This window comes from Paroedura picta, chromosome 10 (assembly GCF_049243985.1).
Source record: "Paroedura picta isolate Pp20150507F chromosome 10, Ppicta_v3.0, whole genome shotgun sequence".
Lineage (NCBI taxonomy): Eukaryota > Metazoa > Chordata > Lepidosauria > Squamata > Gekkonidae > Paroedura > Paroedura picta.
The window spans coordinates 14,406,199-14,434,167 of NC_135378.1; the positions used below are offsets into that span (position 1 = coordinate 14,406,199).

At 46.5% G+C, this 27,969-nt stretch overlaps 1 protein-coding gene across 6 annotated transcripts in view; it reads right to left on the reverse strand.

Moving 5' to 3' along the window:
• Positions 1-27,969, reverse strand: part of LDB2 (LIM domain binding 2) — a 238,658-nt gene that overhangs the window by 41,645 nt on the left and 169,044 nt on the right. For 4 of the 6 annotated variants that reach the window (XM_077301236.1, XM_077301234.1, XM_077301235.1 and 1 more), the window contains exons 3-5: positions 22,225-22,397; positions 5,352-5,474; positions 4,027-4,110 (exon numbers count right to left, since the gene is read on the reverse strand). In XM_077301236.1, the coding sequence (XP_077157351.1) occupies positions 4,027-4,110; positions 5,352-5,474; positions 22,225-22,397 (380 nt within the window). The remainder of the gene's footprint in view (positions 1-4,026; positions 4,111-5,351; positions 5,475-22,224; positions 22,398-27,969) is intronic. The other 2 variants (XM_077301238.1, XM_077301237.1) reach the window with 1 other exon arrangement.

A 27,969-nucleotide genomic window follows, 5' to 3' on the forward strand; every position in this document is an offset into this window, starting at 1 on the left:
GGTGCACCCTGACACCTGCCCACACCACCGGCCAACATGGGGTAGCTCAACCTGGGACCTCTGCTCAATTCCCTGCTAGCTCAGGACACTTGGTGTCCCACGCCTGGGCCAGCTGACCTTGTCAGAAGCGTTGAAGGAGGGCTCTGTTGGCAGGGACACTCCAGCTCTACTCGCTGGGTGTCCTTCGGTGAGAATTAGAAATTCAGGGAGAATTAGAAGTGGAAAGAACATGAGCTCCTCAAACTGCTCCTCTGGATCTCTGCAGCAGTGCAGGAGGAGCTCGCAGCACAGAGCTGGCACAGTCCTCTCCCCGGTCCTCAGATGCCCCCGCCAATGGCCTCTGTCTGTCGTCCACCAGGTGGATAAGCGGCTCCACTCTGGCAAGCAAATGCTCAGCAAATGTTCAGCTCCATCAGCCACAGATGACAACAGCTCAGGTACTGTGTTCAACAAATTTGCAATGCCTCAAAAACCTTCTGTCCCTGCGGTACCACAGCCAGGAACAAATCCACGTGGTCCATGGGAAAGAAGCATATGGTCAGCAGAGTCCCTTTTCCTGAAGTCCCAGCGCCGTGGCCAATAACCACCCGTGGATCTCTACAAAACTGGTTGAAGTTGTGTTTTGCCCCAAAGCTCCATTATTCAGTTTGCTTATTAAGGTGACGGGAGAGTTACCCAAAATGAAATCCCTACTATATAATTTCAAGAAAGCTGCCTCAATTTTCAACCACAGATGCCTCAAACGCTCAGCTTGAGTTCAGAGGTCTCCTCCAACCCAAGCCCCTAAGCCATCGGTGGTCAAATTGTGGCTCTTCAGAAGTCCCTGGACTATAATGACCATGAGCCCCATGGTCATTGTAGTCCAGGGACTTCTGAAGAGCCACAGTTTGACCATCCCTGCCCTAAACTATCCAGAGAAATCACTTGGCCAACCTTTACTAAGTAATATCTTACACCAGCCATTCCCAACCCTTTTTTGTCCCTGGTCTTTTCAGGAGCTTTTCTGAGGTTCCAGAGCCCCCCATGGTAGGGTGGCCACTCATGCTATGAGCCAAGCTAAAAAGGCCTTGCCTTATACATAGAACATTCGACCAAGAGAATCATGTGCATTCATTTGAATGCATTAATTCAAAGCACACACAAAGGAATGGATTACATGATTTCTTTATCTCTCCCTTGATGAAGTTTGAACTTTATTAGATGATCCCCAGGTCTCACCTGGAGGCTGGCATCCTTACAAAAAGGGTATTTCATTGGTTCGGTTGCCAGGGCCCCCCCAAACCCTTCGGACATTTTTTTTCTGTCTGTGCCCCCCTCAAGTGTAGAGGTCACTCTACCAATAAATAAACAACAATCTAATTCCATTCTCCTCACATTCCGCCCCCAAAATCTCCAGGAATCTCCCAACTTGGAGCTGGCAACCATAGTGGGGAGGACAGTGGATCACAGACGCACTACAACTGAAGTGGGATTTGAACCTGAGTCGAATACCTTTTACAAATCACATGCAGGACACAATGCAACTTCACTACTGGCATCTGACTAACTTGTTCTTAGCTATTTGCTAATATTGAGTGCAATCAGTGAATGGCTTGCTTCCCCCGGACTGAAGGGACTCCTTGCGAGCAGGCCTGGGCTTGGGAACCAGGGCTGTGCTCGAAGAGCAGAAAAAATAGTGTGTGTGGGGGGGGGGGGGAAGAGAAGGCCTTTCTCCCCCACCAGCGTACTTTTCCTCTGACCGTTGTCTACCACAGGGGTAGTCAACCTGTGGTCCTCCAGATGTTCATGGACTACAATTCCCATGAGCTCCTGCCAGCAATCGCTGGCAGGAGCTCATGGGAATTGTAGTCCATGGACATCTGGAGGATCACAGGTTGACCACCCCTGGTCTACCAGACCAGGCTCCTCTGGAGGCCTTCTTTAAGGCTTGTTCTGTGATTCTAATGCCATTAAAGGTTTTTTGAAATTTGAAATGTGTCATTCTAATGGGATCCATGGATGGTGATCATGTAGGACTATTGCTTGTGGATTTTAAATGTTTACTCCATGAACGGCACCTTCTGCTAAAATTGTGCCTTGCATAGTATAATTTCAGATTTACACCTAACGTGCCACATTGCATTGAGCTCCACAATATTCTGCACCTGCAGACAATTTGTATTTCAAACCTCACCGGACCTACCCTAAACTTACACGGCAGCATATGCATGTTAAGGAGAGCAGGGAACACTTTTAGCATATAAAAATAGCAGGTGATGAATGAACCTCAAGGATCCAAACACAACAGGACTGAACTCATTTACGGACCCTGGAAAACAGGCCAGGGTGCCCCCAGACAGGACACCGAAAGGCAGAGGAGGTGCGGGGGGCGGGTTGCCAGGTTTCCACCGATCACAAGGCGGGAGGGGATGAGTTGCCAGATCCAGTCACAATATTTGAAGACCCGGCTTTGAAAGCTACCAGCATAAGTTTAGATTTCTGCTTTTTGCGAATTAACTTCCTGCTCCATGCCTGCAACGCTAATGTAACAAAGCAGTCTTCCCTGATTTGCCAGGGTGTCAGTTCAAAGGCTTCCTGGTTCCTGGTTGCAAGGCTTCCCTCCCTGTTTTAAAGTGACTGCGCTCCAGAAGCCCACTCTCAGCAGAGATTTGCCTCTTGGATTTATTTCCCCCTACTCTGCTGTCTCCAATCCTCTTCTCACCCCCCTCCCCACCCCTGGTTCAGGAAAAGAAAGATCCTTCTGCTGTGCTTGGCTACCCTCCTTGCTCTAAGCTTCCCCAATCAAGTGCAGAACACTTTCTGTTTCAATTGGGGGGGGGAGGGAAGACTCGGGTTCAAATCAATCTGAATCCAGGAGAATCAAGAATGGAAAAAACAAAGTGAGTGCAGAAGCAGCTCAGGTTGGGAAACTCCTTGAGATGTGGTGATGGAGCCTGGGGAGGACATGGACCTCAGTGGAGTACAATACCATAGAGTCCACCCTCTTTTTTTTTTTTGTCCCTGAGGACCTGATCTCTGCAGTCTGGAGATGAGGTATACTTCCAGGGGATCCCTAGCAGCCCCCTGAATGGTTGTGAGGACTGTTTCCCTCATGAGGCCAGAGGGGCATCTTGTCTTCATGTTGCCTTGCCACAGGGTTCAGGAGGGCGAGGGCAGGTTTACTCTCTCCCCAAGCCTGACTGAAAAACAAATAGGAACAGCATAGGTGAGCAAGACTCACTTAGAAAATCCTCTCCTAGATATGAGGGACAAGAATCGCTATGCATATTTTGCAGGGGAAAGGGAAAGACAGGGAGGAAAAAGAGTATGCTTTTCTACCCTGTTTTTCTCAACTTCAAGTACCAAAGAGACCTGCAATCACCTTCCTTTCTTCTCCCCACCACAAGCACCTTGTTAGGCAGGTGGGGCTGAGTTCTGGGAGAACTGGGACTGGCCCAAGGTTGACTTCCAGAGGAGGAGTGGGGAATCACCCCACCCCACCCCACCCTGGGCTCTGCAGATTAGAATCCGCTGCTCTTAACCATTACACCATGCTGGCTGGCTGGCTGGGTGTGTGTTTCTTATGAACCCTCACCTCATAGATTGTCCTGCCCTCTACTGTGACCCCCATGTCGAATTCTAGACTGTGAATGCCTCAGGTCAGGACTTGTCTTCTTGTTTGTTGTTCGATGAGCACCAGGAATACTGAAGGCACGGAATAAATACAGAGGCAATAAACAGATGGAAAACAGCAAAGCAGGAAGAAGCTGAAGATGGACAGGAAATAAATCCACCTCCTTGATTAGCTGCCATGTCTCCAAGCTCTGTTCAGTGGTCCTACCAGGCTGCTAAAGATCAAGGAAGGAAAAAAAGAGCCTTTTTTGAAGTTCAAATCCAGCAGGACTGAATTACCAGAAAAAGCAGCTTTGTGAACCAAACACAACTTCTAGCACTGGCAGTGACCACACTCAGGAGTCTTTAGGCAATGGGAGGACATGTCAAGGCAGTGACAGTAACCTTTTCAAAAATTACTCACAGTAAGCTTACCCTGAGGTAGTTGAGGGTGAAGTTAGTCAGACCCATACGTGTGATATTTTTGGACAGCTGTTCCAAGACCTGGGGGTCTTGTGCCTGAACCCAAAAAACAGAGACATGCTTACGCTCTCAGGAGAGAAACAAAATCAATAGTAACATTGAAATTCAAGGGGGTTGAAAGTTAAGCATTTTGAAATTCCGACGTTCAAAAACAGACCGCTGATTTACAGAAAGCAACAAAGGCCTTCCCCATTTGCTGTGGGAAGGGCACATGGACGCCTCCAACCGTTCTTACCACTGAAGCAGTGATGTTAATATTACACATTTTATCGCAGGTTAGAACTTCTGTTACAGCTATCATGTACAGAAGGTAAGCATTCCCCTTTTTAGTTATTTAAAACGTTTCTATGCTTCCTTTCCAGCCAATTCAGGGCTGCAAACATTGAACTATTTCCAAAATAAAAGAACATTTAAAATACAAATCTATGTAAAATTGGTCATACAAATCCAATTTAAATAAAATATTTAAAATATATAAATAAAATATTTAAATTAATTAAATATAGCGTATGAACACACATAAAAATGCACAAAAAAGGGAGAAGGGCTGATAAGAGTGACTGAGGAAATATCAAACCAAACCAAAAAGTCTTCCGATGCTAGTGGAAGACATCAGAAGAGGGACCCAGATGAATCTTCGTGGGGAGGACTGGGGCCCAAAACTAAGAAGATCCTTTCTCGATCTGCCACCTGTGTGTAGCTTCAGGTGGTGAGAGCCCCCGAAGCAAGGTCTCTGAAGAAGATCTCAATGATCATGTAGGCTGGTATGAGAGCAGGGGGTCCTTTAGGTAGGTGGCCCAAGGATGTGTAGGTCAAAACTAGCACCCTGAATAGGGCCTACATGAAAATTGGGAGCCAGTACAGATAGGAAAAGATCTCAGCAATATGATCTCTACAGCTCACTCCAATCAACACCCTGCAGCTTCTGGATAGTCTTCAAGGGCAGCCCAACATAAAACACATTGTAGTAATCTAAATGAGAGATTCACCGGGCATGCCCCATAGTGGCAAAATCTTTCCTGCTCAGGCGCCCTTGCTTATCTTACTAGTGAGTGGAGAATATTGGCTATCAAGTTCCGGACAGAAGCACGATTTACACCCAAACATCCTAGTATATGAACTGAATAATGCCTGAGCAGCAGTTATGATACTGCATAACCCTAAAAGTTACTGCCGGAGCAGCGCACCTTGGGTTTGGGATCCTCATGCTCAAAATTTTCTGTAATGAAAACAAGCAAGAAAGCCAGCAAACAGTGAAACTCCTGAGGGTTACTTACATGCATGGCTAAAATACTGCGAGGGACTAACTCTCTGTATTGTCTAATTGTAAAGTGCCACGTCTTTATTCTCATAAGGTCGTCGAAGGTAAATTCCAAGATAAGACGCCCTTCTGTACACACCTAGAATAAAAGGGAGGGGGGGGGGAGAGAAAAAATAAAGTTCTCTGAGATACATTTAGGAAAAAAACGACCCAGTTTAAGAAATGCAGACAGAATTTTATATTTTGCTTTACTCAATCAATTGCCCCCCATCCCTGGAAAAAAGAAAGAATTACGGAAAGCAATTTAGTAGACAGCGGTTGATCGGATTGTAGATTTTATAGTGTTACAGGCTGTAATTCTTAGGTCCATTCCGCATGACTTTAATATAGCACTAGTATTACATTTTGTTCTCGCCACTAAAACTACGTTCCGCATGACGTCGTGAGCAATCTGCAACACTCCTGCAACACTAGTGCCAAAATCGCTTCGTTGTAGCGATTTCCGGGGAATCCAGAAAAGTGGATTCACCCTCAGAAAATCGCTGCACTCTTGCCAACAACCTGCAACACAGCGGTTGCAACACAGTCCCATTTTTTTCCTCTCGGAGCAGGGAAAGCAACGAACCAGCGAGGCTTGGTTCACCCAGCGAGGCTTCTCCGGCTACAGTCCCCTCCACAGAAGTGCTTTAAAGCTCCCCTAAGTCCCCAAGCACAACACAGCCCCGTTTGCCAGTTCCCTTCAATTTCGTCCAGGGGGGGGATTTTTTTTTCACTCGGGTAGCGTGGTAATGATGACTCGCCAGCCTACACACCAGCTAGATGGGTCTCTCCATTGCAACGAATCAACGCATATTCGTTGAAAAGTGTGTGTGTGTGTTTTTTAAACTGTGCTTAAAGGGAAAGGGGCTTTTCAGGAGCATGATAACAACCGCCCATTGGCTGTTCCGTTTGATTGACAGCCAGGGGCAGGTATCCAAGCACAGAAAAAAACGCTTCCTTTCTAGCGATTCCTGCAAGACCAGAAACCTGTGGGGAACAAATGAAACGCTACTGGATTCCCCTACAAATGCAGGTATGAGGAACGCCGAGATTCCACTATTTAAAATAGCGTTTCCGCTTTGTGAAACCAATTGGCAACATTGGTCCTTGTGCGGAATGACCCTTATTTATCACATCTCTTTGGTTTCCCTCTGAAATAGCAGCTAATTAATGACACTCAGCCTTTCTGTTTGCAGCTGTGCATGCACAATACCTCACTACACAACCAGAGTCTCCCCTATTCTACGTATACGATCATCATGGGTGTAGGTATAGGCGGGATAGTAAGATAAAGTCACATCTAGTAACTAGTGGTCTTCTGACTTCGATACGATTTCACATAGGGTTGCATCTGGCCAGCTGCCCCTCACAATCTCAACTAATCCTCCCCATCAACCACAGCTTTTGTTCCTGCATATCCCATGATTCCCAGAGTAGCCTTTTGATAGTCAAAGGGGACCTCCCTCCCCCTTTTTCTCCAGTTGGATCTTTCTACCCAAGCTCCTTTCCAGTTCCTCGCTTTCTCTGACTGGGTCTCCCACCCCTTTTTGTTCTTTCTGCTCCGCAGGTTCTTGGAGCAGACTACTTGCCTCTCTCTTTCGAAACAAAAGCTCAAAGCAGCTTGCTAGTGGGAGAAAAACACCAACAGGAAGGGCCTTGCAGGATGACTTGATGCTGTGGTCATAGGCTTGTGTGCTTCAGCGGCAGTTCAAGCTTGAGGTGGCCAGAGCCATGGCGCTGGCTGCCTTGGGCTTGAATGGCTGCTGAAGTGGCCAAAGCGTACAAGCCTACATGTGGTATTTTGATTCTGTGAACTTAGGCAGGTAGTGAGTGGGTGGGCAGAAGGGACTGTGTCGGTGCTTGGCTCTTGTGACCCTTTCTTGCATGCCCAGGGAAATGATGATCAGGTGGCGAATTTCTTCCAGGCCAGCCTGGTCTGGGATTCTGGGGTTGTTTTGGGCGGTCCCTTCCAACTCTATGATTCTATGACTCTATGAAAAGATGGGGCCAGGTGGCAGTATACATCAGGGGGCACCAACCTTTTTGTTTTTGGGAACAGAGCTACTTGTGAGTAATGGAAGACAGTCTAAGCTACTTCCCCTTTGCATCTGGAATGCTACAAAGTTTTGTCCTAGCTTAGAACGTGGTCTAGAAAGAGCACTGCAGATGAAGCTCTCAGCTAAGAGGCACCACCGGAAAATCCAATGAAACAAATGCATTCCCCAAAAAGCCTAGAATAGAAAATTTCCTCTTTTCCAACTCCTGGAAGCCCTATATCCTTTCCCCTTTTCCTGCTTCCCTTCTACTTCCCAACCACCAAGCAAGCAACCTTTTATTGGCCTTCTCTATCTGTCGCTTTATTTATTTGTTTGTTTATTTGTTTATGTAATCCCCAAACTCTTCTTTGCAACAGGAACTCAAAGCACCTTGAAGGAGAATCTCTTTATTGAAAGAATAGGGGGCTGGTCATCATGGGGTTCTTGCTAAGACTAAAGATTCTACCTCTACAGCCTCCTTCTCTACCCTTCACCCAATGGTTTTGGTGCAAAGGCATTTTCCTGACAAATGGTTAGGTCAGATGCAGGCACCAGCAAAGCCCCAAGGTCAGTGGGGAAGATGGTCATTCCCACAGCTTCACACATGAGACCCATCCATAAAACCCCAAGCTGGCTACCTACATACACACCTATGCTAATCAATAAGCAATAGATCAAATGCTCATACAGGATCAAAGACCACAGAGATACGCAGATAGTGTACGAAACAACCTGCAGCAAGGCAAGCCAAACAATACAAGCAATAAAAGTATAAAACATGGTTATGACATCCGACAGCCCATGGCAAGGCAAGCCAAGCAATACAGGCAATATATGGCAAAAATATAACATGTGGTTTTGACACACGTCATAAAACAGTACAATTTTAGGTTAAAATTAATGACACATTACAAACATTAAACCAGCATCTGTATTTAATAGCAGCCTCAGCATCACAGTTGTTCCTCACATGATCTCGACCAGTAGATCATTCCTGATTGGAATGTTTCTATGGAGATGTTGGGGGGGGGGGGGGGGTTAGATGTTACAAGATCCCTGACCCCGACCAAAGGCTTGGTGGAAGAGCTCCGTCTTGCAGGCCCTGTGAAGCTGAGCCAATTCTGTCAGGGCCTGGATCTCCTCCGGGAGCTCATGCAGGGGCCGGGCAGAGTTCAGCAAGGCTGCAATTCCAAAGAGTCACTCTCTGATGCAGCAATTTCCCCCTGGGGGATGCAGCCTGGAGATGAACTGTAATTCTAGAACTCCAGCAGGTAGAGATCACTGGGACCAGACTGGGGCACTCTGCCTGGGGCAGGGATGCTCTGTATTCTTGGGGTTGGGGGGGGCAATGAGAGGGTTTCTGGACTTCTGACCCCTTTGGTGGACCTCCTGACGGCCCCTGGGTTTTGGCCACTGTGTAACACAGATTGTTGGACTGGATGGACCACTGGCCTGATCCAACATGGCTTCTCTTCTTTCCTAATCATTCAGATGCTCAGGGGCACCTTGAAGCCCAACCAAGTTCAATTCCCAGGATACGCTTCTGAGTACTCAATAAAACCTGGTTGGTCTTCAGGCTGCTGCTGAACTAAAACTTTGTTCTGTTGCTTCAGACCGACATGGTGACCCACCTGAATCTCCCGTACCAGGAAGATTTTTGATAGTCCCTATTTGTCACCAAAGAGAGGGAAAGTTCTAACAGCCGGCATTCTCTGCCGACTCTGCGACAGAACATAACTTCATCACTTCATAAGGACAGGAAGTGGGTTGCTCTCAGGGATTCTGCAAAGCACAACAGCAGAAAAGACGCTAAACAACACCTAGATCCCACAACAGCAGACAATTACTATTCTCTAAGCGATTTTAAACCTCTCCAGGGCCTAGTCTGCACACATAGGATAATGCACTTTCAATGTGCTTTGGCAGCTGGATTTTCCTGTGCAGAACAGGAAAATCTACTTCTAAAGCGCATTGAAAGTGCATTATCTATTGTGTGCAGACTAGGCCCTGATGTGGCTAATAGCCTGTATTAGGTTCCACTGGAGAAGAAAAAGAAGAAGAAGAGCTGGGTTTTTATACCCTACCTTTCCCCACAACAGACTGCCTGTGAGGTAGGTGAATAAACAGAAAGAAATTTCCAAGCTGGTGATGGCAAAAAGCTTTATTCAGAACGAGTCCCTAGGTATAAAACCTCGTTTTCGTATTTTACTTGCTCAGTAAATGTATTTCTTAATTGTTTTTTTTCCAGGGATACAAACAAAGTCTTCAACCTACTATGTAATTCTTATATTTTATATACCTTATACTTAATATTTTAAGCCATATAATTTGGGTCTATTAGTATCAAAGGTCCATAAAGGTAACTTATCTTATAAATGAGGTAGGTGAGGCAGAGAGAACTCTGAGAGAACTGTGACTGACCCAAGGTGACTCAGCTGGCTGCAAGTGTCTCAAAGTGACTTACAATCGCCTTCCTTCCCTCTCCCCTGTGAGGTAGGTGGGACTGAGAGAGCTCTGACAAAACTGCTCTGGGAGAACAGCTCTAAGAGAACTGTAACTGGCCTGAGGTCACCCAGCTGACTGGATGTGGAGGAGGAGTGGGGAATCAAACCCGATTCTCCAGATTAGAGTCCGTTGCTCCTGACCAAGCTTTAGAAGAGTCACGGAGGCTTTTGCAAAGGGAAGTCTGGTCTTACCACAGTGATAAGGCTGAAACAACAAGTATCATACCTGTAGATTTCCAGAAAGCATTTGAAAAAGCCTCTCAATAAAAATTTCTGGGGCTGGCAATAAAACCAGGCTGCAGGAGAGGCTGGACCCCAAAGTTGCTATGCCACGGGGGCAATCCTGGGGCCAGCTTCTGCTGCGACACAGTTTAAACCACACTCGCCCCAGGATCGGATGGTGAGGGAGAGCCGAGGACCTTTCTTCCTTCAGCTCTTGTGCCTGCTATTGGGGGCCGGCCTCTCCTGCACCTGCCCATTACACCTTCTGGGCTCATAGGGAAATTCTGTCAGCTGGTATGGGGGGTTAGGGAGGGTGGGAGGGTTTTTCTTAGGATTGATTTACTGCTTTACTGTTTTTTATTATTGTGAGCCACTTCGAGCCAGCTGGTACTGGGAGTGGTGGCATACAAGTATAATAAATAAAATAAAAACCGGTATTGGGATCTGGGATTTTTTGTAATTACAAAAGAAAAATTCTGGTCCAAAAGAAAAAAATTAAAAAATGCCAATTTAAAAAAATTGCATATTTGTATTGTAAACTCAGCAATTTTGGGGAAAGATCTAAATAATAAATGATTTAGAGTCAGGGTTGATCTCAGGTTTGGAGATGACCACAAATAATTCAGAATGAAAAAAAAACAAAGTGTACTGCAAAGAAATGGATGGCAATCAATACAAGAGAGTCTGAATAAAGCACATCTTCATGAAACACGTAAGAAATGTTTTGGTTTTAAAGAGTTCAAAACAGTAGAAGAATTCGGAACAGTGGGAAATCCAGAGGCACCTGACACAGCAACCCCCCTAAAGCCAAGTAGATCTAGCACTGCTCTCTGGATTAAGACAACCTGGAGATCCCCACTTTCACTGCAGGGAAACATATGAAAGAGAGGTTTATCAAGAGATGGGAGCAACCATAGCCAAATGGAATCTCTATTCATTGATTTAATTTACATTAACTCAAAATGAATTACATAGAATAAATTGATAGAATCAACAGAGTGGGACCCATCTCCATCTGTGTCTTGTCTGTCAAATATCTAAGAAATGATGATCCCTATTTACCTGCCATAAATACAGCCGTATTCTAGAGCAGGAGTAGTCAACCTGTGGTCCTCCAGATGTCCATGGACTACAATTCCCATGCATTTCTGGCAGAGGCTCATGGGAATTGTAGTCCAAGGACATCTGGAGGACCACAGGTTGACTAAGTCTGCTCTAGAGGGTTGCCCAATAAGAGACTGCTTACACCAGGGATAATCAAACTGTGCCCCTCCAGATGTCCATTCGCTGGCAGGGGCTCATGGGAATTGTAGTCCATGGACATCTGGAGGGATGCAGTTTGACTACCCCACCAATCTTTAATATAAATCTTGTATCCCCCTTTTAGTTTGATTGTAGGAAGCTGGGGTATAATACTACTACTATAATAATAAGACTAATACATTTTTATTTATAACCTGCCCTTCCCTGAAGGCTCAGGACAGGTAACAACATAGATAATAAACAACAAGATAATACAATATGAACATTTAAAATATTCTCTCTCTCACCCCACTGCGGCCTGCTTAAAAACTGGCCATGGTGGGTGACAGAATGTGGCACAAGAAGCTGATATGGTCTGAGCCAGCAGGGTTGTTTTTAAAGCCTCCAAAAACAATTCATCTTCCATAGGTTTAAACCAGGGGTAGTCAAACTGCGGCCCTCCAGATGTCCGTGGACTACAATTCCCAGGAGCGCCTGCCAGCATTCGCTGGCAGGGGCTCCTGGGAATTGTAGTCCACGGACATCTGGAGGGCCGCAGTTTGACTACCCCTGGTTTAAACCAACCGTGCCGATGCAAAACCTATTCCCTTTGTTTCGGCCAGGAGTTTTGCTGGTTCCTGAAAATCTTTTAAAAGGAAGGATGACTGGAATAAAACAACACAGAAGCCTGGAAGGATCACCATTTATTCGCACACGAGCTTCTGCAGATCAGAGGTCACGCCTTCAGATCCTTGTTGGAAAGTAGTTATTGCAGAGATATTTATAACGGAGGGGGGGGGGGGGGAATCACAATTTCTGGAATTATTTCTTTCCAATAAGCATCTGAAGCAGTGACCTCTGGCTCACCAAGCCTGCTGTGGGAGAAAGTCTTCAAGGTGCCTCTGGACTTCTGTCTTGCTACAGCTGACTTCCTTTTTGGAATTAGACTGGAATAAATCAGTGCTAAACTTGGGTATTAAAGAACCGCCATGTTTGCTTTAGAAAGAAGCTTACATTTGCCAGTCATAGGTGAGCTCTAATGCCTAATGCAAATTCACTTACACAGATGCAGGCGGCTGTCTTGTTTCTTCCTCCCGTGAGGAAGAAGAGGAGGAGGCCTTTGTACCCCACTTTCCTCTATTTTAAGGAGTGTCCAATCACCTTTCACGTCCTGGTAGGTGGGACTGAGAGAGCTCTGAGAGAACTGTGACAGCCCCAAGGCCTTCTAGCAAGCTCCATGTGGAGGACAAGTGGGGAATCCAACCTGGTTCTCCAGATTAGAGGCCCCTACTCTTAACCACTACTCTTCCTTCCCTTGAGCTGGGCTCTCTTCTGCCCTGCACGTCACCAGCTGCTTCCAACAGATCTAATAGGAACAAATGCATCTCGCCGACACTGAAATCCAGGGGAACTTTAACTGGCTGGATCCTGCCCACATTTAGGACGTCCACGGAAGGCAACTTGAAAAAGCCGATAGTATCTGAACAAAAGGGATCACAGGACTAAACCAGCATGCTCCTCTGATCAGGCAACAAATATGCTATATAAAGACATTTAACTTTCTTGTTTATAGTACCCACTGAATTCTCTCTAATCAATACAATTAACATAAAAATCTTATTTGAGGCCGGCCTTCCTTCCTCCCCGCCCCCCCCCCAGCTGCCTTTCCCATCGAATCTGAAATGAAAAGGTCTCCAATTAAGAAAACATTTTCTGTTGTGCTGAATTCATGGTACCAGTACTGTGAGCTCTGACATTTTGTTTCTGTGGTAACCAAAATCAGCTGATTAGTTGGCATGGCAACAGAAAAGATGTAATCCCCCCAGACACACTCTAATCAATGCCCCCAGCACAGATGGTCTCTGGAGGATCAACAAGAAAGAGTCTGGCAGGCATTCAGAAGATCATGTGGCAGCTTGGCTGGGCCAGGGGAGGGGAGGGGAGGGGAGGGGAGAGGAAAAAGAGAGAGAAAGAAAACTAAAAAAGAACATTTCTCAAACTAACCAGCAGCTCTTTAACTCCTTCCTTGCCTCGATTAATTGTAAAACTTTCTGCTAGTTGTGGCAGAGAGGAGAAGAAAAAGACACTTCGCGTTTAGCTTGTTTTTTATTGCCCAAAACGCCAGCCTTACAAAGGAATAACTTCTTTTCTGACCTTCAGTTTTTATTGCTGAGAGTTTCTCATATCTGTCCAAAAATCCTAACTTGATCTGCAGGGGTAGTCAAACTGTGGCCCTCCAGATGTCCATGGACTACAATTCCCAGGAGCCCCCTGCCAGCATTCGCTATGATCTATGGTTTGTATAAATGCACACAAGTAACGCCTTGTCTTTCCTTTTTATCGACGGAATATAAATTGATCCTCGGTGCGGCATACAACACCAAAGATGCACACAGTTCGAAGCGTAGGGGGAAATGTATCTTAACCGGGCATAAAAGCCATGATTATAACTTTAGCAAATAAAGTTTATTTACGGGGACTCAAGAGGAAATGCAAGAATTTCTAAAATTAAATGACTCCATTGCTGGCCCTCATTGGGTTTGTGATTCAGGTACAACGGGAGAAATACTTGCAGAATGTTGGGGTTTTTTTGGACTGCTGGTTATGCCGTGTAGACTCATCCTAAAATAGGTTTTGCAGGTTTTTGTGAAGCCTGAGAGTTCTGCTTGTCCAGAGACAACAATAAGACAAAGAACCTATCCCTAGGCTACTAACAATATCAAAAACTATACCGAATAAAGTAAAAATTCTCTTCTTTGTTTGTTCCTTTAACCAGGGCGGTAGGGTATGGTTGGGAGCAGTTGCATTACTAGCACCCCTAATAGTGCAGAGCCAAAGGCCTGGGTATGCTTTAAACCAGTGGTCCCCATTCCTGGTCCAGGGACCAGTACTGGTCTGGTTGCGGCTCCTCCTCATCCTCCTCCCCAGCTGGTGCCTCGGGGGCTGCCCTGCCACTCTGCTGCTGGCTCACCTTTGGTGCTCTCCGGCGGCCACCATGGCTGGGGCTCCCCCTCGGCGTGGCACTCTGCAGCTGTTGCTGGCAGCGCCCCCCAGTGGCGGTGGGAAGTCAGGGGCACCAGCGGGAAAGCTAGTGGAGCAGGGGCTCATGCGGCAGTAACGTCCCTCAGCAAAAGACTACCCCCCCCCGGGCCTCAGTAAAATTGTCAAGCGTTGACCGGTCCCCGGTGATAAAAAGGTTGGGGACCACTGCTTTAAACTACTGAATAGAGGTAAGATCTGTATATGATTAGGGAACATTTATTACATTACTAGCTGCAAAGCCCGTTCATAAGAATGGGCTTTGAAAGGGCCCCCACAGGGGCAGGAGTGCTTGGCAGGCCACAGGGAAGGTAAGGGAACTCCCTCCCCCCTGGCCGCGCTGCTTCCCCGTGGCTCGCAGAGGCAGCGGGCGCACTTGGCAAGCCGCAGGGAAGGGACCTCTCCCTCCTCCCCACCGCCGTGGCTGCTGTCCTGCGGCCCGCTAAGTATGCCTGCTGGCTTGGCAAGGCCGCGGGGGTGCTTAGCGGGCTGTAGGGAAGGGATCTCCCCCCCCCACCGCCATGGGTGCTTACCTAGCCCCTGGCAAATGTGCAGGTGGAGGGGGAGAGACTTGCAGATGCACTGGCTCCAGCAGCCAGGCACATCTGTGAGGCAGGGGGGAGCGCTCGGGGAGGGAGGGCGGGGTCGCTTGCCGTAACTTGATTGGTCCTATTCTAACTTGGACAGCCGGACTCGTTCCTCCCCGAGGCCGGTTTCACAAATATAAATAGGCACCATGGATAAGGATTTGATTGAACATTTAATTATTTTAGGATCATATCCTTTTCAGGTGCTGAATTTTCCATTTGGATTATCATTATATTTACCTGCAAGTGAGAAGCAGAGTATAGCTTTACTTATATATGTATAATTTCTTGTAATGTTAAAAGGTATTAATTTTGAATATTTATGTTTAGGACAACCATTGAGGAAAATTACCCTTTGAAAACGGGATATATTCAGAAACTGTTTGGGTTGGATTCTCCATAAAGGAACAAAGAACAAAGAGACTTTTTAGTTTATTCTGTATAATTTTTGAAAATTTTGTCAGTAACCTAGGGATAGGTTCTTTCTCTTATTATAGATACTACAAACCATCCAATTTGTCTGCATTTGCTTGTCCAGAGAAAGCAGCAAGCTAAAAGAATCATTGGTTCCAAAACTGATAATTGTAAAAAGACAGGTGGGTAAGTAGATTTTGCAAACATCTAACCCAGGCATTCTCAACCAGGGTTGCAGGAAACCCTTGGGTTTCTTGACTACCCTGGAAGGGTTTCCTGAATCAGTGGGAGTTAATTATTTTTAAATATATTTCTATATTGGTTAAACATTTAGCAGGTGATAGCAACATATATGGTCATGACAACCCACCCACCCTTGCAAAATGTCCAGTGATGGGCCTGGAGGAGGTGGGAAGGGGAGGGGCCCTGGGTGGACGTGTATGCAGCTATGCTTCTCAACCGAATTCTGTCTCATCGTGCCACATCGTGCCGCTTTCTCAGTGATAAAAGGGTTGAGAAAGGCTGATCTAGCCTGTCTGTAATTGTCAATTTTTCAAGGAGGCCTTGAAAGAACATTAACATTTTCACACGAATACCTCAATGGCAGAGCCAGTCAGGCTGGCTATTCCTCTTCCTTTGCATTGTTCAGTGGCAACAACACTGTCACAGCGGAACAGAAGCAGTGGCTTATGCTCCCTCCACCCCTATAGACTTAGCATTTTGCTTTATTTTCCCTCAGTGAATATCACCGCACAGATAAATCTGACTGGCTACATGGTGCTATTGTGTTCACTGTGTGATCCCTGACATCTTATCTGGCACCTACCAAACGTCCTTAGAAAGGGAGTGGGCCAGGGCGGGACCAGCTCAGCAGGGCTTCTGATTTGCGAAGACTGGTTAGCTATGCCGATCAAAAGAAAGCTGTTTTGTCAGCAGCTGCCAACGTGGTTTGTTTTCTTGTCCCTTGCCCATTTCCCAGGGTATTTATAACATTTATGCCTCTCCTCCTTTGTCTTTGGGCTTCCTGTGTGGCTGACTCCTCCTCTTGCGGCAGCCATTTTGTGGCTGTGCCCCAATCAGAATTCCTAAGGTGCCCATAGACTCAACAATGTTGGGGGCCCCTGGACTAGGGGCAAATAAAGGCATTGTATTGAAACCAGCAACTTATTAAGAAACAAAAAGAAATGCAGAAATATAGGGGCCTTTGCCAGCCTTGAAAATTAGGGTTGCCATGTGTGGGTTGGGCAATTCCTGGAAATTTGGGGGTGGAGCCTAGAGAGGGGGAGGCCATTTTCTTCAGTGAAATGGATCTCTGTAGTCTTCTGGAAGATCTCCAGTTTCCATCACTCATGAACCTGTTTTGTCTGGTTCCTAAGCTACCTTTTTACTATATAGTAATCTGTTGGGGGTTGTACTACTTGGAGAAGTTGGTTCAAAATGTATCAGTTTGAAAGCAGAGTTTTTTAAATAATGACCTCACATTAAAAAGGATTTTGTATTTTTGGTGGTTCTGTATTATGCAATGGTCACTTAGTTCTTCCACGGATATTTATATATTTACTACTCATATTATATATTTACTACTCATATTTACTACTCATGTTTAGGTACTTGCCACTATATTACTGCATTTCACAGTGTTTTCCCTTTTTTTGTTTGTCCACCTGGAGGACGGCAACTCTAAACGCCAGGTTTTTAAAAATGAAAATCTACAATATAAACTCTCATTTGAACTCTAGCAACAAAGTCTCTCTTAATCGGCTTTCAACACACTACAGCTGTATTCCCTATCGCAAGTCAAGAATTGGGCAAGTCCTATTCTGGTCACTGATACCTCTAAGCTTTATTCGTTGTCAAGCAAGGTACATGGGTCTGAAATGCATGGGAAAAGGAAAGGCACAGGTGAGAAAGGAGTTCGGCAAGGCTGTATACTGTCGCCTTGCCTATTTAACTTGTATGCAGAGCACATCATGAGAAAGGCGGGATTAGAGGAGTCACAAATTGAGATCAAGATTGCAGGGAGAAATATCAACAACCTCAGATATGCAGATGATACCACTCTAATGGCAGAAAGTGAAGAGGAACTAAAGAGCCTGTTGATGCAGGTGAAGGAGAGTGCAAAAGTTGGCTTGAAACTCAACATCAAGAAAACAAAGATCATGGCATCCGGCCCTCTCAATTCCTGGCAAATAGATGGGGAAGAAATGGAGACAGTGACAGATTTTATTTTCCTGGGCTCCAAGATCACTGCAAATGGGGACTGCAGGAAAGAAATTAAAAGACGCTTGCTCCTGGGGAGGAAAACTATGGCAAATCTAGACAGCATCCTAAAAAGCAAAGATCACCCTGCCAACAAAAGTGCGTTTAGTCAAGGCTATGGTATTCCCAGTTGCAATGTATGGCTGCGAAAGTTGGACCATAAGGAAGGCCGAGCGTCAAAAAATTGAGGCTTTTGAACTCTGGTACTGGAGAAGACTCTTGTGAGTCCCTTGGACTGCAAGGCGAACAAACCGGTCAGTCCTAGAGGAGATCAGCCCGGACTGCTCCTTAGAAGGCCAGATCCTGAAGATGAAACTCAAATACTTTGGCCACCTCATGAGAAGGAAGGACTCCTTGGAGAAGAGGCTAATGCTGGGAGCGATCGAGGGCAAAAGAAGAAGGGGACGACAGAGAATGAGATGGCTGGATGGAGTCCCTGAAGCAGTCGGTGCAAACTTTAATGGATTCTGGGGAATGGTAGAGGACAGGAAGGCCTGGAGGATCATTGTCCAGGGGGTCGCGATGGGTTGGACACGACTTCACACCTAACAACAACAAGAAAAGACAGGCTATTTTGGATTGCCCCCAAACAGGGGGACAGCAGAATTTCTTGGGTGACGATTAAAATAGGTTGGAAGAAGGTAATATAAGCAGGACTTGGGAACTATGAATAGTTTGATATGAAAGAGTCTGAACAAAAATGGTTCAAAACATGAACCAAATGAGGAAAATGTCTAATAACCTCCCCACCGATGGCTTATTTTACCAACAATCCTGTATCTGCTGTGCATATTTTCTAGGGCAGGGGTAGTCAACCCGTGGTCCTCCAGATGTCCATGGACTATAATTCCCATGAGCCCCTGCCAGTGGTTGCTGTTCTAGCCTGAACATCAACTAGAAAAGAGTCTGTTGTAGCTAAGGCGCGAAAACCTGCTTGTACTGAGATTGAAAACAACTTTGTTAAAAATTCTTTGGATTCTGCTTTGCTACCTAAATAAGCAAGGTGGGATACAAATCTCTAAAAACATGACACTCCCCCAACCAGCCCCCCCTCCAGCCCAGCTTAATTTTGCTTCCATAAAAGACAACATGCTGATCATACAAGACTACATAATTACTAGTTCACCATCCCTTATTAGTTAGGTGTATATTTGCTTCAACAAAGCACCAATCTAAACAAGAAGTTTGAAAACGACTACAATTAAGAACTATATTGAAAATATGATTAAGTGTAGATTAACTATGGTGGGGGGAAACTGATGACATTTAGGAAATGATGGTATCACCTTAGTGAAAGTCAGGAAAAGCCAGAGAACCAGGGATTAGGTCAACTGAAGAAGAAATTCCAAGGAACAGAAGCTATGCACAAACCATTCCCATAAGGTTGAACCTCTAATCTGAGAATAATTCTGGGATGCACATGGCTCAGGCTGCTTAAAATTAACATTGACACATCTTCTATAATTAAGGGTTAGAAAATTCCATTTTCTCTGGGGGACCTGTTCATCTGATCAACTGTAATTGCAGGAGACCTCCAGATGCTGTCTGGAGTTTGGCAACCCTGCATAACAAAGGGAGCTTCTGGTTGGACTGTGGGTTGAATCCAACCAGCTCAATTTTACTGAATTCCTATCCTTGCTCCAACCATCCCACATGGCCTTGGCCTTTGCACCTGCCAGGAACTTTAAAAACACACAACAGCAATAAAAACCAAGACGTGTACTGAGTCCTACACAGTCAGCAACTTGCATTTGACTTGGTGGATTCCAAGCCGAAAGGCTTCAGCAAGGTGTTTCCTCTCCTGCCCTCACAGCTAACTGGATGTGGTGGTTATTTGGGGGGACAGGAGAAGTAGATTTTTGACAGAGGAAGTGAGGGTCAAGTTGAAGGTACTGGAGATATCGAGGAGTGGAAAGAATTTTCAGGCAGCGGGAATGTTCAATACAGTGACGTTTTGTCACACAAGAAGAATTTTCCAACTGTATTAGAAAGGTTTAAAAGTGGTATACAAAGACACAGGGCATTTCCGCACATTGTTGAAAATAGCGTTACGCCAGCTGAGCGGAAATCCCCACAGTCTCAACAAAGTCACAGGGCCACACAGAATAAACTATGGCAGTAGAAAAGAACAATAGTCAGTAGACCCTTAAAGACTAACAATATTTGTGGCAGGGGAAGAGCTTTTGGAAGTCACTACCACTTCTGAAGAAAGCTCCTCCCCAGCAACCTTTTGCTTGTAGGCTTGAAGGTGCTCCTGGACTCTTGGGTCCATTCCGCACAGGTTTAATGTTGCAGGAGTGTGGCAAATCGTAATCGCTACTAATTTGCAGTTATGCACGACATCGCTCACAATCTGCCACACTCCTGAAAACGATCAGCAAAAAGCGCTTCGTTGTAGCGCTTAAAGGGAAATCCCAAAAAGTGGATTCACCCTCCAAAAAGCGCTACAGTCTTGCAAGCTTAGTGTAAACAACTGGCCACATTGATACTTGTGCGGAATGGGCCTTGCTCTTTTCTACAGCCACAGACACACTAACAAGGCTCCCCATCTTGAATATACTATAGTTTTAGGTATGTAGCCATTTTGGTCTGAAGCAGCATAAGAAAGCTGGAGTCCAGGGGCACCTTTAAGGCCAACCAATTTTTTTTCAAGGCATGAGCTTCTGCCCACAGGCACACTTCCGTCAGATACTTTAAGCTATCGTTTTGTTTCTCTTTCAGGTCTTCCATTTCTCTGAGAAAAATGACCAAGGCCCAGGTATCTTCACCTGCCATTCCGACACTCCAACTTGCTTGCCCGAGGTGATCAGCCTCCCCAGGCGTCCTTCCCCAACAAAGTCTGTGGTGGTGACTTCTTGCAGAGGTTCTCTGTGTTTGCTGACTCAATTAAATGTAACCCCCACCCCAATTTAAAAAGAAAGAAACGAACTCCTGGCAGTCAGAGTGGGTCCTCAGCAGAACAGGCTTCCTCGGGAGGTGGCAGGTTCTCCTTCCTTGGATGTTTTTCATTAGAGGCTGGATAGCCATCGAACAGAAATGCTAATTCTGCCAGTTTGGTGTAGTGGTTAGGAGTGCGGACTTCTAATTTGGCGTGCCAGGTTCGATTCTGCACTCCTCCACATGCAACCAGCTGGGTGACCTTGGGCTTGCCACGGCACTGATAAAAGTGTTCTGACTGAGCAGTGATATCAGGGCTCTCTCAGCCTCACCCACCCCACAGGGTGTCTGTTGTGGGGAGAGGAATGGGAAGGATACTGTAAGCCGCTTTGAGCCTCCTTCAGGTAGGGAAAAGCGGCATATAAGACCCAACTGTTCTTCTTCTTCTTCTAATTCTGTGGATTTAGGCAGATTGTGAGTGGGTGGCTAGGAAGGGATTGTGTCCATGCTTGGCTCTTGTGGCCCTTTCTTGCCTGCCTGGGAAATTCCAGTCACCACTTTGGGGTTGGGAGGCAAACGTCCTCCAGGCCAGACTGACCAGGGATTCTGAGGGGTGTTTTTTTTTGGGGGGGGGGGGGAGGGGGGACATGATCTGGGCATGGAATTGAGCTCACTATGAGTGGTCAGGTAGTTGGGAATTTCCTGAATTCTGCAGGGAGTTGGATTAGATGACCCTGGAGGTCCTGTTCAACTCTATGGTTCTATGAACTCAGACCCATCTGTTCTCTGCACAAATGTGTCTCTGTTTAGAGCACCACCCTCCTGGGTTATATTTATTAGGGAGGAGGTATGAGTACCTCTTCCTCCCAGAGGTTGCCCACACTGGTTTGGGAAATTTTTGGAGATGTAGGAGGGTAGAATATGGGAAGGAGTGGGCGCTCCACAAGGTATGTGTATCCATACAGCCTATCCTCCTAAGGTGCCATTTCTTCTGGGGAAATTGATCCCTGTAGCCTGCAAACCAGTTGTAATTCTGGGAGAACTCCAGCCCCCTCCCCCACCTGGAGAATGGCAACCCTGCTCCTCCCCCACATAAAATGAAACCCACTCTGGTGAACTCAGCTCAAACATTTATGATTTAGAGCCTCTTGTGGTGCAGAGTGGTAAGGCAGCAGACATGCAGTCTGAAAGCTCTGCCCATTATCCTGGGAGTTAAATCCCTGCAGCCGGCTCAAGGTTGACTCAGCCTTCCATCCTTCTGAGGTCGGTAAAATGAGTACCCAGCTTGCTGGGGGGTAAATGGTAATGACTGGGGAAGGCACTGGCAAACCACCCCGTATTGAGTCTGCCATGAAAACGCTAGAGGGCGTCACCCCAAGGGTCAGACCTGACTCGGTAACTGCACACGGGGGAATACCTTTACCTTTACCTTATGATTCTTTTACTGAAAATGCAACTGTAAAAGCAAAATCATAGTTCTGATTTATGGCTGATGGCCTAGAATCCAGACATGCAACAGAGGCTTTCAAAACAAAAATCAGAAATTAAGATCTCAGGGATTAATTCCACCCACTACAGGAGAACAGTCATTTTTACCCTTCAGGGTGATCTTAAAAGGATATTGAAAATGCAGCAACAATTGCACGTTCCATCCCAGTCTCTCCTATTACCTTTGTAAACATAGGTTTTCCATGTTGGGTGACCATGGTGCATTGATCACAGTCCACTGTGATGGAGGAGTTGTGGTATGATTCTTTTGAGTGCTTGAGGATGTAATACAGGTCTGTCACACCTCCTTCAAAGACAGTGCTAAAATAACGAGGAATGAGGGTCCTTCCAATTGCTGTTGGGGAAAATACAAAGCAAAACTAAGCAAAATGCTGCAGGACATCAGTGCTTTCAGTTGTTTATGGCAGATTACATTAACTCTGAACAGACTGAACTCGTCTCTAGTTTGGCAGAAGCCAATAAAAACGCTGTTGATTGGAACTCGGATTTTCTTCAATGAACATAGCATGCCACTGAACAAGATACCTGTTTTTTTCAGGGAGTTGAGATATCTCAAGGTTATCACTGCCCAAGTGGTCATTGTCTAAATCTAGAGCAGTCAAAAACGAAATCAAAAGGCCAAACTAAAGAGTCTCTCATCCATTCTTTTAGGTATAACTAGAAATTAAGCCCGCTGTTGAAGAAATACAGTGGGCGCTAGCGGATGGGGAGGCAGACTGTAAGAAAGGAAGGAAGGAAGAAGAGGAAAGGAGGAAGGGGAGGGAGAAAAAAGGGCAAGGGGTAGTTGAAGGGATGGGTAGAAGGGAGAAAGAAAGGAAGTAAAGGAGAAAGACAGGAAGCAAGTGAGAGGGAGAGACAGAGAGACAGGAAGGAGATGGAGAAATAGAGGAAGTCAGAAAGTCAGGAAGTCAGAAGGAAGGCAGGCAGAGAGGTAGGTGAAAGGGGAGGGGACAGGGGGGTGAATGGGGGGAATCGGGGGGTGAATCGGGAGGGGGAGGTGGCGAGGGAAGAGGGGGGGTAGAGAGGAGTGTGTGCGTGGGTGTGTGGAGGGGGAAGGGGTGGGAGAGCGCGGTGGGTAGGTGGCTGTGTGTGTGTGTCTGTGGGGGCGGGGAAGCGGCAGCGGGGCGATCACGGGGGGGAGGGGCGGCCAGGGTTTTTTTTTCCAGTTTTCTGATTCTTCTTCAATGATTGCACGCAGTAAACTGTGTCAACAGAACTTACAGCCCACAAATTATTTGATTTATAAATGCTAAATGGAACATAGGTATGTTGGCAAATAGTTCGTATTACTTTGTACACATTGTGGTATTTTGTTAATTATGATGAAAATATTTATTTGTAGATTCTGGAGTGGCAATCATTGAATAAGAATCAGAAAATGGGAGAAATGTACCTGGGGCCCCGTTCTGATTGCCAAGAAGCTGAATGATTAATATACTTATTATACCTAATAAGATTGGATGAGTGACTCATTATTTTGGCTTTTTGATTTCGTTTTTGGCTTATCTTTAACACAGGGAAATCAACGGAGCAGCTTCTTTGCATTAAATCTAGAGCAGGGTCCCCAACCGTTTTGAGCCAGAGGGCACAATTCAGAATTCAGGCATGTCATGGTGGGCACAGACATAAAATGGCGGCCACCAGGGGCGGAGCCAGCCACAAAATTCTTGTAACTGCTTAACTTCAATAACACCACGCAAATCCTTCTGCTGTGATTACAGCTCCTGCCCAAACAACAGTTTTAAAAAATCTGCAAAATCAGAAGCCTTGCAGACCAAATACCCTACCTGGCCTCGCCCACTTCCTAAAAGCACTTTTAGGGCACCAGAAAAGGTGTTGAGGGGCCATGTTGGGGATCCCTGCTCTGGATTCAAAACAGTCTCAATTAGAGCTAAGAAGCAATTTCTCTGTTGGTTCACTGGACACACCAGGTTGGAAAGCAGGAATGATCATGCTGGCCCATAGGATTGCCAGCTTGTAGGTGTGGTACCTAACTGCAAAGGACGCATTCAAACATATGCTCCCTCCCCTGGACAAGCAACATGCACAAAGCCAGGTCTCCCATCAGTGGGAGACAGCATGTGCAAAGGCACCCCCTCACATGTTCACACCATGCATATGGCCCAGCAATAGCAAGGGGGGGGGGGAGAACAGGGTGGCCATGCCTGCTTCCCCTCCCCATGCAGAGGGATCATGTGTAGAGAGCCAGAGCAGGAAACAAAATCAAGGTCACCAGCAACTTTCTGCCTGGCTTGAGGACTTCTGCTAGTCCTTCTGTTGCTCCTCTCACAAGGCCTCCACCACTACCACCTCAGGTTGCCAACCTCTAGATCAGGGGTAGTCAAACTGCGGCCCTCCAGATGTCCATGGACTACAATTCCCAGGAGCCCCCTGCCAGCGAATGCTGGCAGGGGGCTCCTGGGAATTGTAGTCCATGGACATCTGGAGGGCCGCAGTTTGACTACCCCTGATCTAGATGTTACCTTGAGTTCTCCCGCCATTACAGCTGATCTCCAGACAACCAAGGTCAGATCCCATGGAGAAAATGGCTGTTTGGAATGGGACCTTTACAACATTATACCCTGATGAGGTCCCTCGTCTCCCCAGGCTCCATCCCCCCAAAACCTCCAGTTGTTTCCCAACACACAGTGGATAACTCTAACACCAGCTATGCACCTTCTTAGCCTGAATCATAAGGTCTCATCATCTGCCCACCAATATGCATGAGCAAGATCAGTGCAGGGCTGCTATTGTCCTGAATTACAAATGACATCTAGAATACAGATATCTATATCCCTTGAGAAAATGGCTGTTCGAGAGGGTGGGTTCCACAGCATTATGCCCCCCAGGTTCCCTCACCAGCCCTCACTCTCCCTAGGCTGTGCTCCTCCAAAATCTCCTCCAAAATGTTCCGACCTGGAGTTGGGTGTTTCGGCGCTGGAAGTGGCCGTTCGCTCCTGATGCAGCCAGCTGGAAGCGCCCAACTCTAGTGGCAACCCGAGCTCTATCAGTATCACATGAGGCTCCTGGTTTTGTTCACAGTACTTTTCTTGTGCTTTTAAATAACCATTCTGTTTATGTTGCAAGCCACTTTGAATTCCACGAGGGACAAAGGTGGTGAATAAATGTTTCAGATAAATAATAACGAAAATTCCCAAGTGGGCAGCTCTCTGGGGAGCCTCCACAGACAAGCTAGCTTAGCTTCAACCCAAGAGTTGCAGCATATGGCAAACAAATCCCTGGTATGCTGGAAGGTTATAATGGAACCTGCAAAGTGTGTGACAGTCTGCTCAAATTCCACGGTTGGATCAGTGGGCAGACCAAGAACAGGAGCGCCTCAAAATGGTGACGTTGTTACAGCATATCAAAATAATAACGCATCATATCAATCGTGAAGATTTCTTTCTAACATGGATGACATTTCTCGCTTAGAGGAAAGATCCTGCTTACATGTCCTAGAATGCGACCAAGTTTCAACTTCATATTTAATTCAGGAACTTCCATTTTTGCTTTAAAATCAAGCCGCTTAACTCATTTGGGTCAATCCCATTTTTGGAGGATCAATGTCGACGTTGTGCTGGAAACATGATGGTTTAGCATATTTCAAATTCAAATTAATTATGCAATAACCTGTAGGGTATTAAAATTCATTTATGGGAGGAATGTCAATTGTTTCGTAGGAATTGATTACAGATGCCACTGTAGTGAAACTGCAGCAGTAAAATTCAGAAAGATAATGTTGCATATGCATCGTGCATTGTGCATTTTCCTGGGCTCCAAGATCACTGCAGACAGGGACTGCAGCAAAGAAATTAAAAGACGCTTGCTCCTGGGGAGGAAAGCTATGGCAAATCTACAGCATCCTAAAAAGCAGAGACCTCACCCTGCCAACTAAAGTGCATTTAGTCAAGGCTATGGTCTTCCCAGTTGCAATGTATGGCTGCGAAAGTTGGACCATAAGGAAGGCCGAGAGTCAAAGAATTGAGGCTTTTGGACTCTGGTGCTGGAGAAGACTCTTGCGAGTCCCTTGGACTGCAAGGCGAACAAACCGGTCAGTCCTAGAGGAGATCAGCCCTGCCTGCTCCTTAGAAGGCCAGATCCTGAAGATGAAACTGAAATACTTTGGCCACCTCATGAGAAGGAAGGACTCCCTGGAGAATAGCCTAATGCTGGGAGCGATCGAGGGCAAAAGAAGAAGGGGAAGACAGAGAATGAGGTGGCTGGATGGAGTCACTGAAGCAGTCGGTGCAAACTTAAATGGACTCCAGGAAATGGTAGAGGACAGGAAGGCTGAGAGGATCATTGTCCATGGGGTCGCGATGGGTTGGACACGACTTCGCACCTAACAACAACAACAACAACAAATAGGGCTATGCAATGGGGGAGGATGCAAGAGGAAAAGAGTTGTAAAATTTGGGGGGAAGGCAGAGCCATAGTGAGAGGCTTAGCTGTTCTTGTGTTGCTGCAGAGAGCTGGCTAGATGGGGAAATGCGGCTCCCAAGTTTTGTATTTTACTTAAATGGGTTTGCCCATGGGTCCCAAGCAAAGTCCTCATGAGCAGTGGTCCAACCCCCGGTCTGGGGACCGGGACCGGTCCATAGATCAGTCGGTTCCGGCCCGTAGATCCTTCTTGTCCTCCTCCTCGGCTGCTACCTTGGGGGCTGCCCTGCCACTCTGCTGCCAGCTCACCTTTAGTGTTCTCCAGCGGCCGCCATGGCTGGGGCTCTCCCTCGGCATGGTACTGTGCAGCTGCTGCTGGTAGCGCCCCCCATTGGACGGTGGGACGTCAGGGGCGCCGGCGGGAAAGCAAGTGGAGCAGGGGCTCAGGTGGTGGCAACGTCCCTCGGCAAAAGACTACCCCCCCCCCCGGGCCTCAGTAAAATTCTCAAGCGTTGGCTGGTCCCCGGTGATAAAAAGGTTTGGGACCACTGCTCATGAGGATAGATTCAAGGGGGTAGCCATGTTTGTCTGAAGCAGCACACAAAAAAATTGAGTCCAATGACACCTTTGAGGCCAATGAAATTTGTTGGCCTGAACGGTGCCTTTGTACTCAAATTTTGTAGTCCTGCTTGGCATCCTGGCAAATGCTGACACCATTCCTGGTGCCCACCAAGTAGGCAGGGCTAGCTGGAGCTTTTGTCCAACTGACTGGCTGCGCAGATTCAAAGGCATCCTGTTAAAGACAACTGCTGCCTGAAAGGTTGAAGAGATATCATTAGGGTTCTATATCAACTGGCACCCTGAGTATTTGTGGCTGGCTCTGCCTCCTGCAACAGCAATTTTCTGACTGTGTTTGCCAACCTGGGTCAGAACTCCAAGGGTGACCGTAGGCTCCAAAAGCTTGTGGAAGCCTAGTTCAAAAATGTGCTTGTTGTTGTTCGGTACAAAGTCATGTCCAACCCATCACAACCCCATGGACCAGGGGTAGTCAAACTGCGGCCCTCCAGATGTCCATGGACTACAATTCCCAGGAGCCCCCTGCCAGCGAATGCTGGCAGGGGGCTCCTGGGAATTGTAGTCCATGGACATCTGGAGGGCCGCAGTTTGACTACCCCTGCCATGGACAATGATCCTCCAGGCCTTCCTGTCCTCTACCATTCCCCGGAGTCCATTTAAGCTCACACCGACTGCTTCAGTGGTTCCATCCAGCCACCTCATTCTCTGTCGTCCTCTCATTCTCTGTCGTGCTCATCCATTGACTAATCAGTGTTCTGCGACTATAACATTTCAATATTCATTATACAATTCAGGCAAATTGTCCCATTAATTCGTCACTTAGGAATCTACCTGAAGAGAGGTATATAACGTGGCTGAATTTGAGAAGACCCTGAACGGCCATACAGAAATACCAATTTTGTGATAGGTTTAGTTCTGCACAGAAAAACAGATGTTTTACATGCTCACCT